Source organism: Anarhichas minor, unplaced genomic scaffold (genome assembly GCF_050575085.1).
Source record: "Anarhichas minor isolate MPS153535 unplaced genomic scaffold, ASM5057508v1 ptg000030l, whole genome shotgun sequence".
NCBI classification, from domain to species: domain Eukaryota; kingdom Metazoa; phylum Chordata; class Actinopteri; order Perciformes; family Anarhichadidae; genus Anarhichas; species Anarhichas minor.
The window spans coordinates 3,960,446-3,972,602 of NW_027466476.1; the positions used below are offsets into that span (position 1 = coordinate 3,960,446).

The 12,157-nt window shown below is 39.6% G+C and overlaps 1 protein-coding gene across 1 annotated transcript; it reads left to right on the forward strand.

Moving 5' to 3' along the window:
- Positions 1 to 687: 687 nt before the first annotated feature.
- Positions 688 to 10,622, forward strand: piwil1 (piwi-like RNA-mediated gene silencing 1). The gene is made up of 20 exons (XM_076104897.1): positions 688 to 932; positions 1,713 to 1,816; positions 2,434 to 2,562; positions 2,670 to 2,884; positions 3,285 to 3,406; positions 3,718 to 3,798; positions 4,240 to 4,437; positions 4,564 to 4,672; positions 4,985 to 5,111; positions 5,389 to 5,506; positions 5,725 to 5,839; positions 5,947 to 6,134; positions 6,529 to 6,601; positions 6,805 to 7,005; positions 8,170 to 8,273; positions 8,435 to 8,505; positions 8,606 to 8,759; positions 9,018 to 9,143; positions 9,233 to 9,380; positions 9,632 to 10,622. Exons 1-20 carry the CDS (start codon positions 856 to 858, stop codon positions 9,746 to 9,748), a joined length of 2,577 nt encoding a protein of 858 aa, XP_075961012.1. The 5' UTR covers positions 688 to 855; the 3' UTR covers positions 9,749 to 10,622.
- Positions 10,623 to 12,157: the final 1,535 nt, after the last annotated feature.

Sequence of the window (12,157 nt, forward strand, 5' to 3'; positions counted from 1 at the left end):
GTAATATTGAAACTAAAAAGGTGTTCGATAAAAGTAAAAAAAAAAAAAAAACGTTACAAGCGTATTCATTTTTGAAGTGAAAAGGCCTCCGCTAAATTGCTGTTCATCGTCGCACCTGCGGTAAAACTTTCTTTCGTCGACTGGTGAGTGAGGAGGACGTTTCCTTTAAAAGTGAGTTGAATAAGAAAAAGATAACGGTGATATAAGCATTACATTTAATGCGTGAATCAGATTTGTTACTAAGTTTTGATTTAATGCTAATCGAAATTAACACTATAACCACTTTCAGCCAGTGGGGTCATATCCATCATGCCTGTTAACTAAGTTAATGTTAGCTAACTTTCATCGCTAATAATTTCTCCTAACATGGGAGTACTCTAGATTCATGTCGAACTTGCCTAACTTAAAAATGTAATACATTGTCATGGGTGATTTAAAAAATAAAAAATAAAAATGAATCTAGCGATAATCTTTGTTAGCATGTTAATGTGGCTAGCCTTAAATTAAGCTAGCAGGTTGAGCAGTAGGCCGCATTTAGCTAACGTTGTATTAGAAGGCGCCATCTTGTCTGTGATATGACAAGTGCGATTTCAGAAATGTATAATTTCTAATATGTATCAAACTATTTTGATCTCACACATTGTTTTTGACAAAAAAAAAGTTGCATTACCTTAACTAAATGTTAACAACTTTTTCTTTAGGCTTTTAAAACTTAAGGATAGTTTGTTACCAGGTAGGATTGTCAGACAATCTTTTTTCCTACATATTTCTTTAGCGCTTAATTATTTGCTCCATACTTTGTATGGATGGTAGGAGTTTTCTATTTAACAGCTTCATCTTTGAGACGTAACCAAAATGACGGGACGGGCACGAGCTAGATCAAGAGGCCGAGCACGTGGTCAAGAGACTTCGGCACCTGGGGTAAGAGCCGCGTGCACTGTAAATCTCTGGGTAATCTTTACGTTAAATGACTGTTAACTTCTCTATATCTGCTTGATTCTTGTTTAACTAAGAAATATCTAGCACAGGGTTCAGGTAATTTCTGTTCCCATCCAAAGGAATTTGGAAGTGCATGTAATTTTGGTTGTGTGGCGTGGTCGGTATAGCCCACCCCACGTGACTGTTGCCCCCATTGAACTGCTGCATCTCTCACAGGTGTGCTGTCCACAATGACAGGGTTGCCGTCTGCCCTTCCTTCTACATAGATTTTGCCTTTCTTAAAAGCCAAAATGTTTAATGTCATTTATTTCAGACAGATTAAGGTTAAAAAGTGTGTGCTCCTTTTTAAACGATAACAATTAAAATCCATGCAAAACACTGCGTTTTCCACAACCCTGTCCTGCTTAATTTCAGAATAAAAGCCTTGTTAAGGGATTCTGTCCACGGAAAGACTCTAGAGAGCTTTTATTTTGAAACGGAATGGGAAGTGTTGAGGGGGAAATATATGGTAACTTTTTTCATGTCCGACATGTTTTACAGATGTAGATTTTGAAACTAAAACCAAAGGAATTTTTCTGGTATGATATAAATATTCTGTAAAAAAAATAACAGAACAGACTTAAGTTTAAATCTAGGACAAGAACACATATACTATATTACAATATCCAAAATCTAAGAAGACATATGGTGCTATATCACAATATCAATATATTGCCCAGCCCTAGTTTGAATAGTGTCCATGATAAAATATATTTTCTTTCTCTCTTGAAGAGCCAGGCTCGAGGAGATGCTGCACCACCAGCTCCCCCACCCGCGGAGGGAGAGCTGGTCGGTAGAGGGAGGCAGAAGAGTGCTCCAGGACCTTTTTCTGGAGAAGGTACAGTCATGATTATGTCTCATGTCAAATGATCATGGCTATTCTTGCTTTTGCAAGTCTGCATAGATATGTAATTACAAATGTGGATTTACAGAAACATCTTTCAGAGTGGTGCATTCATGACTGCACTTTTTTTTTTTTTTTTTTAGTAATACATTATCTACACCAGGGGTAGCAACCTTAGACACGCGTGCCATCATTGGCATACTTGCAATAAGTGCAAGATTTTTTTTATGGAGATGTTAGAGGGCAGCCTTCTTGTGTAGTGCTCTCGTATACAGACATCATTACATGTTCTGATTATGGGAGACATTTTTTATATAAATGTTGCTATTATGTGACTAGATTAAAATTTTGATGTTGTCATGGTTAAACTTAATGTTGGCCTTTAATGTGTTATAGTACACCGATAAAAAGATAATTAAAAAATGGCACTTCATATAAACTAGGTTGCTGACCCCTGGTCGACACCTTCCCACACCAAGAGAAAAGTAAACCCTGGCATACAGTGCAGTAAGATATTAGTTATCTTTGACAAGGAGATAAAAAAAAAAAAATCGTTTTTGCATCCAAATGTACACAAACTGGTTGTGATGGACTCGATTTGTTTTTATCAGCTGTTCTACAGATTTCAGCTGGATTTCAGCAGGTGAAGCTGGGAGAAAGAGGTGGACGCCGCCGGGATTTTGACGATGCAGGGGTTAACACCAGGCAGGCTATGGTGCATGTTAAGGATTCAAAGATGGGTCAGTCATTCAAAATGAACGCACACTAAGTCATTCAGCAAATATACATTTTATAATTGTTGCAGAGGATTATATATTACTCTGTAAAATTGTGTTTGCTTCCACAGGAACATCTGGTGCTCCCATTCCGTTGACGGCAAACTTCTTTCGCATCCTGTCCCGCCCTCAGTGGGTGCTGTATCAGTACCATGTGGACTTCAACCCACCAATGGAGGCTCGTCGTCTGAGATCTGCCCTCCTCTTCCAGCACGAGGAAACACTTGGCTCAGCACGCACCTTTGATGGAGCTCTGCTTTTTCTACCTCACAGATTGGCCAACAAGGTAATCTGATCCTCAAAACATGTGGAATTAAAGAGGGGGGAAAAACTTATGGCTAATCACAATAGAAATGGTTGTAACTGTTGGAGCTCACAAGTCCCCAGAGTAGCATGCACCCTTTTAGACCAGAGTTAACTGGAGTTTGACTTTTTAATATAACAATATATTGATGTATCTTAAAACGAGAGATAGGATGAGACGATACCACTGATATAGTTTGACGTTGCGTAACATAACGTAAAGCCATGCCAGTGTTAGTTCTCTCTCGCTCTCTCTGCCCCGCTCACTCTTTTTGGCTAATTTGACGGTTCTATTGTTACTTAATTTGGATGGAAGGTGTGATTGGTAAATTATAACATTTTGTGATTGTTTCTTGTACTTGACTGTCTAACCTTGTGTTTAGGAGACAGTGCTCCACAGCGAGACGAGGAATGGAGAGAAGGTTCAGATCACTGTCACCCTGACGAATGAACTGCCACCCTCATCACCAGTGTGCATTCAGTTCTACAACATTATATTCAGAAGGTAATATCTTCCAGTTTTCAGGTCTTAAGTAATTCACCGTTGGAACTGAAATATGTAAATGCTTCAGCTAAATATAATGAAATATCCTCCAAAAATTCGATTTGCTTGTAATTAGTGCAACTGTGGCTATGGATGGTGCATTTTCAATTGGAAGTAATTCATTACATCTGATTTAAAAAAAAAAAAATAAATAAAAATAAAAAAATAAAAATAAAAAAAAAAAGCTTAGAAGCCAATAACATTCACCACGGCATTTTGGCTCTTTAGAAACTTCCAAATGTCTCATAAATGGTGTTACTTCATTTCTTTAGGATCTTGAGGATTCTCGACATGCAGCAGATTGGACGCAACTTCTACAACCCCAATGATCCACTCAACATCCCACAGCACAGGTCTATACATTTACCTCACATTGTTTTCTTTTGTACAGCTCTACCACAGAGTATAGTTTCAGAATTATAGTTTTTGTAAACACAAGTAGTGTGCATCTGTATAGCAGTCTATTTAAAACTGTGAAACAGTTTATTTACACAGTTCTGTGTTCTTCAAAAAATAATTAACATATTTGCTCTTGGGGAGGTTTAATGAGCTTAAGTCCTGCTTTTGTAAACGTAAACTAAGAAATTAAGTCGGTGTGGTCCGAAGTAGTTTGCTGCTTTCTTAGAAGTAGCAAAGACCTGAATCACCATCTTTTTATTTTCTAAAATCTTGGTCCCAATAGAATAGTTTAAGCCAAGTAATCTGTAGTAGAGTTTAGTAAATGGGCACTCATCAATGATGGAAACTAACTTTTATTAGATTTGGGATGAAGAAAGTGAATCTGTCTGTCCTAGGCTGACCATCTGGCCAGGCTACACCTCCACCATTTTGCACTATGAGACATCCATCATGCTGTGCACTGACGTGAGCCACAAGGTGCTGCGTAGTGAGACGGTCCTTGACTTTATGGCCAACCTGAGGCAGAAGGTTGGAAATCAACGCTTCCCTGAGCTCTGCGCTAAGGAGCTTGTTGGACTCATAGTCCTCACCAAGTAGGATCCATGTTTCTCTCACACACACACACACACTATTGGATTCATATGCACAAATGAGCATGAAAGGGATGTGGTTTATCTGATCGTATTTGTCCTTCTCCCACTGTCTCATTTTTTTTTTAGGTACAACAACAAGACCTACAGGATTGACGATATTGCGTGGGATCACACTCCCAACAACACATTCACGAGGGGAGACAAGGACATTTCATTCAACGACTACTACAAGACGGTAGCTGTCATGCACTCAGCAGAAGTGTTTGTGTAACTGGACAATAAGTGAATTAAGCTTTCCTGTGTCAACAGATACACACTGACGCATACACGCACGCATATAATGTTGCTTTGAACTCGTATTGGCAAGTTCTCCATTTGAAGGACTTGGCCAAAGAGAGGGAAACGCATGTAGACTCAGTAGACAGATGAAATCTTTAGGGATACTTTTTAGGTTAAGTCTAGTAAGTTATGCACCTAAATATTAACCTTATTCATGACTACTTTCTATTCAGGTCTGCACTCACATATTCATACTTTCTGTTCTAAGCAATACAACCTGGACATTGCTGATGGGAACCAGGTGCTGCTGGTCAGCCATGTGAAGAAGATGGGTCCTTCTGGAGGTCCTCCTCCTGGCCCGGCCATGCTCATCCCAGAGCTGTGCTTCCTTACAGGTTACAATCTTCTTCTCGTGTGTGTGTATATATATATATATATTCACCTATAGCTGTGGTATCGGATGTGTATTTATGAGTTGTTGTTTTTTTAATATATACGGAACACTTTTTACACAATTGTTTTCAGTTGTGACGGGCATAGTCTTGTGAAAACATCAGTCCTTTTGAGGTTATTGGTGACGGTAGTTGGCCTGTTTGGATGTCATCCATGGTAAACTCTAACATTCAGTGAAATCTATCATAACTTTGAATGAAAACTTAATGTGTTTGACAGGCTTGACTGACAAGATGCGAGCTGACTACACCATCATGAAGGACTTGAGCAGCCACACAAAATTGGAACCAGATGTGAGGGAGGGACGCCTCAACAGATTCGTCAGTAATATACAGAAGTAGGGGATTATCCTTGGTGCTTTTTTTTGTGTAGTTATTGCCTCGAGTTTCATCGTCACATTTTACTCTTGACATTTCCCTGCCTGTTCTTGATATGTATCCTCACTGTTTCCCGTTGAAGTGGTCCTCATCTCAGCAGCTTGTGTAATTCATCTGTTCATATGCACGGAAGTTGGAATGCAAGGCTTTGATTTAATTCCTAAACATTATTTCATAGGAATACTGACGCACAAGCGGAGTTGGATAAGTGGGGACTCAGCTTTGATAAGCAACTCCTAAATCTGACTGGCAGAGTCCTTCCAGCGGAGAGGATTTTCCAGGGACCAAAATCGGTATAATATGCTTGTGGTTACAGAAAATTGTTCTTTTGAATTACTTAAATGAATTGTATTTATGTGCTCTTAATTGAGAGATTAACATCATAATTTGTGTCACCCAGTATGACTACAACCCCAATTCAGCTGACTGGTCCAAAGAGATGCGTGGGCTGCCTCTGATCAGCGCTCCTCCACTGGATAACTGGCTTATGCTTTACACCCGTCGTAACGAGGGCGAGGCCCAGTCCCTCCTGCAGACCCTCAACAGAGTCTCAGGTCCACTCAATATCCGCATGAAAAGAGCCGTCATGTGAGTTCTAGCATAAGAACGATGAGAGAGAAAAATGAAATCCTGGAATTTGAAGCTTTTTATTGTTAAAACTGTTTTAAAGAGGTTGATTCAACTTCAGGATAATTTTGGAGGTTTGAGTTGTAATTCAATACACACATTCTAACCTTCATGGGGAAAGGATTTAATGCTTGGCCCACGTAATACACTGGCTACTGAGTGTATAATGTAACTTTTCTCCGGTACTTGGAATATTTTAATGTTTTAAAATGTTTTATTTAGTAATGAAAGCTTCATAATTTAATGATTTGTTCATCTTAGTCAATTTATCGTTGCCTAACGAAGCACATTATGTTGATTTTTGGTTAAATTATTTTTGTAATTTAATTATTGCAAGCTGTCTCTTTTTATTTAGGATTGAGTACGAGGATCATCAGGAGTCTCTCCTCAGAGCCCTGCAGCACAATGTTGGACCCCAAACACAGATGGTTAGTGACTAAATATATAATGCATTAACGTGGAGGTGCAGATAACCTTCATACGTTTGACTTTTGCATATTATTTACTCGGTGCTTTGACATTTCTTGTTAACCATGGATGAACGGTAAGGTTTACATGCTGTTGTTTTTGAGGCATAGAGATGTGCTGTGTCAACAAGCAGTATAAGACCTTTCATCTGTTTCTATATTAGGTGGTGGTGGTTCTCCCCAGCAACAGGAAGGACAAGTACGACAGCGTCAAGAAGTACCTTTGCGTGGACTGCCCTACTCCCAGCCAGTGTGTGGTTGCCCGTACCCTCAGCAGACAACAGTCACTCATGACTGTGGCAACCAAGATTGCTCTTCAGATCGCTTGCAAGATGGGAGGAGAGCTCTGGAGTGTGGAAGTCCCTGTAAGTCATGTGCACTCTCATTCATTTGTACGTCGAAGAGGTTAGGCGTGTTTGGGAATACAAGATAAGTAGTTCTCGAGTGGATTAAGCCGTCGGATGTTTTAGAGCAGATAAAGAATAGAACTGTTATCGTTAACTGTTTTACAAATGTTGATCACGGTGTCACATTTAAACAAGACACTATACAGGATGTCACAAGTGGAGAGGAATCTGAATCGGGTTTGTTAATTGATTTGGAGCTGGTTGCACAAAGGCTTAGACTAGGGGTCGGCGACCTTTACTCTCAGAAGAACAAAAAAAAAAAATCTTTCTCCTAAAACACATTTGATTCTTTTAATGAAGGTAAAACAAAGTAGAGCTGCGAGGATCTTCTCTGCATTATCCGTATCTGCGTGTCGTCCACCCACCCAAATGAATGAAATCCCCTTATTTAGAGACCTGCAGTGACATTTCACCCCTCCCCCCCCTCTACCAGTCCCTTTAGGCTCTGTTGCTTTTTAAAGTATGTATTGTATTGATGATTGAGTGTTTTCTTTAACTATTTACTTAAATGATGAGACTGCTTTCGGTAAATGTTTCCATGCGTGCAGTAATGTCAATGCAGCAAATATGCTACATTTAGGCAGCAAAACTAAAAACTGTAGTTATCAAGTTGGCAGGAAATGGGACTGAACTTTTAGCTGACACAGCTTTTAGCCACAGATTGCCGACCCGGGCTTAGACTGACAAATAGACACAGACATCTAAAAATCCATCCGTCTCCAAAGTGGCATGGAATGATTTTTCTTCATGCATGTTTGCCATATTCACTTTATTATGTTTTGGGGGCCTGATGCTTGTTTGTCCCATATTTGAGACATAAATATGACGTTCACATCCTTTTTCTCTGTGATTCAGGTATGCATTGTGGATATTAACCCTACTGTTTATCAGCGCTAGCTTGTAAACCTGTATAGCTGTACCCATACGTTACTCATTAGGTTTTTCCACAGGTCTGGGTTAGTGAATGTGTTATCTGCAACTACTTGAAATTAAATTTCTTTGTCCAAAGCTGAAGGAGAGAAGGGATTCATTAGTTTTCACGAGAGTTTTTGAGTCCATTTAGGGTGGGGGGTACAAACGCAGACATTGCAAATCTGTACTGATGTCTCACCTTTTGTGCAGCTCAAACAGCTGATGATTGTGGGCATTGACTGCTACCATGACACCATTGCTGGGAAAAGGTCTATTGGAGCTCTGGTGGCCAGCCTCAATCAGGGCATGAGCAGGTTAGTTTCTACAACCGTTTCTTTCCAGACTGTACCTTGGTCTACAGCCTGAAGAAGGCTGCACAAGTCTGCTTTACAATAGTTGTATTGGTTACCTCAGTCTTTGATTTAGTGCCATAGCACAAACATTAAATTGTGACATTTCTAATGTCTTTGTCAAGGTGGTACTCAAAGTGCGTGTTGCAGCACAAAGGCCAGGAAATCATGGATGGACTGAAGCTGGCTTTATGTGGCAAGATGCTTTCCACGATTCTCTGAATTTATTTTAATATCCACATTAATTCTCTATCAACAATGTTGGCATACCTGTCTTAAATGCGTTTGTTTTCCAGGTGCACTGAAGGACTACCTGAAGTTCAACAACTGCTTGCCTTCACGCATCATCGTGTACAGAGATGGAGTGGGAGACGGCCAGCTGCACAGCGTCGTCAACTATGAGGTTTCACAGATCATCGAATCCATCAAGTCCATGGGGCAGGATTACGAGTAAGGTTTTCGTCGTAATAGCTCGCTCAAAAAGCTGCTGCGCTTATAAGTAGTTCATCAGACATAATCACCCGTATTAAACACCTCCCTGTCCTTAGGCAGATGCTGAAACACAAGTTATGCCATCAACTCTAGTTTAAATGTGGACTTTTTTCATATTTAGGTGGAGTTCACACACTATGAGGAGTTGAACAAAGCTCAAACTGATTTGTAAATTGCCAGTTTTTTTTATGGAGCCTCTGCATCTGCTTGTCATAGGCCCAAGCTGAGTGTGGTGGTGGTGAAGAAGCGCATCAACAGTAGGTTTTTTGCCCAAATCCACGGCAAAGTGTTGAACCCTCCCCCGGGCACAATCGTTGACTCAGAGGTCACCCGTCCGGAGTGGTATGTTGTTGGTTTTTAGCTGTTCCTGCATTTGTTTTAAATGTTGTTGTTGTTGTAGTGGCTAACTGTTGTGACCTTTTGTTTGCCAGGTACGACTTCTACATTGTGAGCCAGGCTGTCCGGATGGGAAGTGTCTCGCCTACCCACTACAATGTTGTGTACGACACCAGTGGACTGAAGCCCGATCACATGCAGCGGCTCACCTACAAGCTGTGCCACATGTACTACAACTGGCAGGTAGGCTAGCTTTGAAATCGCTGCGGTAATAAGCTTGTTTCATCCTGGATGTCTGTACTCGTAGTTTCTCCAAAGTTGAAACTCTTTCAGATCAGGAGTGGGCATTTTTTAAATATTTGGGTACAACCTGTTATTGCATTTCCGATATTTAAGAATAACTGATCAGCGCCAACATTTAGCCCAATAAAGCATTAGCAGAGGTCAAAGTGTTTTTGGGAATCAAAATTGTGGTTTATTTTTCTGTGCTTCAGGGGATCATCAGAGTGCCCGCTCCCTGCCAGTATGCCCACAAGCTGGCTTTTCTTGTGGGTCAAAGCATCCACAGGGAGCCCAGCGTGAAACTGGATGACCTCCTCTTCTACCTGTAGGATGACGAGCGGTTTGTTTGCCTCTGACTTGCCATGTTAAAAACTATATGTAAACTTTATTTAAGAAAGTTCTCTAAGTTAAGTTTTGCCAAAGCTAAGTAGTTGTATTTTTTTTTTATAGCCTTTGTGTATTGAGTTACGCAGTTTGAGAGGTCTGACTACAGACTCAAATCAGGGACCAAAATATATATAATATGCATATATGATAAACAATGCACCCTGTCTGCTGTTAAAAATGCACTAAAGTAGATGAATGTTCAGAGTAATGTCACAATTAACTTGATCCGAGTTATCCACGCTGGTCCTGAAGTGGGAAATATTTCATTTTCATTTCTACAATGTCCTTGTTGTATTCACTTATAACTTAATTACAAGTTGATGTTGGCTTTTGTCTTTTGAGTAATTAAAATATAATTATTTTTTTTAAACTGTCTATTTTGTCGAGTGTTTCCTGGTGATTTGTGGATCATCTGTATTAATGGCTGTCCACAGTTGGGAGTACAAGCATGCTAAAATATCACATTTGTGTTAGTAATAAGGTTCTTATGGGTTAACGTCTAGGAACTATTACGGCTGTAATAAATGGTTCTAATAAACATTTGTTTGTGTTATGTCATTTTGTCTTAAGTTAAATCACCCATGCAAACATTACAAAATATCAAATTTATTAAGATTTCTTTCTTTTTTTTAGAAAATATTGCACATGCACACCCACACAATAATTTGTAACCATCAATATAGGCTATTTCTTATCATAAAGCTAGCACACAATTGCAGACTTTTAAACAATATGGTCTTCAAGACACCATGGGGAAAGCTTGCACTGTTTGATTATAAAGTTAAATGTACAAAAAAGGCAGTTTGAAAATCAAGTATAAACATTTTAAACAATTTTTACAAATGGACAAAGTACAAAAAGAGCAACAGTCACTCAAAATGAATAGAAGCGATGTCTGACGACATGGTCCATAAATAGGAAAAGTTGTACATCAGTTTATCGTAGGTTATCGTGGCTGTCCGGCCGAGAATTGTACAGAAAGTATTACAGAATGTTTTGCATACATTCTATTTTATTTTTTATTTTTTGGCAGTTTCAGTTCAACTCTTGTATAAAAAAATAGGCTAGATTTTCAAATACATGAGGATGAAATGGCAAACAGAATGGTGAGAGGAAATAAAGGAGTTTCATTTCACGCACAAAGACGAACATCTGCAAAATCCTTTTGGGCAGCTTTGAAAATACATTGGCTTTCAATTCATCATACATTCACTATTCTACATTAAGGTGTAGATATATATATATATATATATGTATTGATATACAGTACTTGTATTCTGCACCAACCAAACTCGGACACACTGAACAGGCTTCAATGACAGATTGGCTTCAATAAACATCTCAGATCTAATCGATTTTGGGTTGGAAGGGTCGAGGGGCAGCGTAGAGGTAGCCATGTGTCTCACCATCGTCTACTGTGAAAATGGTCAAACCTTCAGTGTTGTATGTTGTGAATCAAATGCAGTACAGTAACAGGGCTTAATTTGCTGATGCTATATTACAGATTAGCTATATCTATCTGTTACTTTGTTTATGTAATGTTTTTGTCTTTGTAGAGCAGTCATTGTTTTAGATCCAATGTGCATCAGTGTGGCATAAAAAAACAGTAAACTCAAATAAAAAATGTCCCTTTATTCACTCTGCTTATTCAATGATTAGGTACTTTAGATGAGGGACATGTGAACACAGGAGTCTTGGACGGTTATATGTAAGCTCTGGTCCTATGGAAGTCACGACAGTCGCACAATACCCTGCACATCACAAGTCAGGATGAACATCTGCTAACATATCTCATGAAGTACCAACATAAATGAGCAGTAGGCATGGAACTGCATGCTCTACTTGGCAAAGTACAAACCATTGTGCGATTATAAGGCAAATACATGGAGGTTGGATCTACTAGGCATTTCCATTCAACCTGATTTTTATGCAGAGACCCTGTAGTAGATACAGTATGTGCTTGTGTGCCGACATGTTGGGGGGGGGGGGGGGGACTTGCCTCTATCACAGATGTTGAGATAGGGCAGAAAAGTGAAAGTTATCTCTGCTGATTTGTCACAGTTTACTGCGCAGTGAGTCAGCCACGCTGTATTTAAGGACTGCATGCTCCAGGTTTCCATTTCCGAGCCCGTCACATTGCATGCACTCTGGAGGGCTCAGGTGGGAATGTGCTGAAGTAAAGCATGCAAACCTCTCATACAATGCAAGTGACTGGCTGGCTGAAACACGCTTGTGGCCCTACAAGTCCATCTTTTTCTTCAGATTTTAAAATGGAGGTTTACTTGATCCCTCGGTGTTTGAACGACATTCTGATTTCTGTACAGCGAGACACTGGTCTGACTCATAATGTG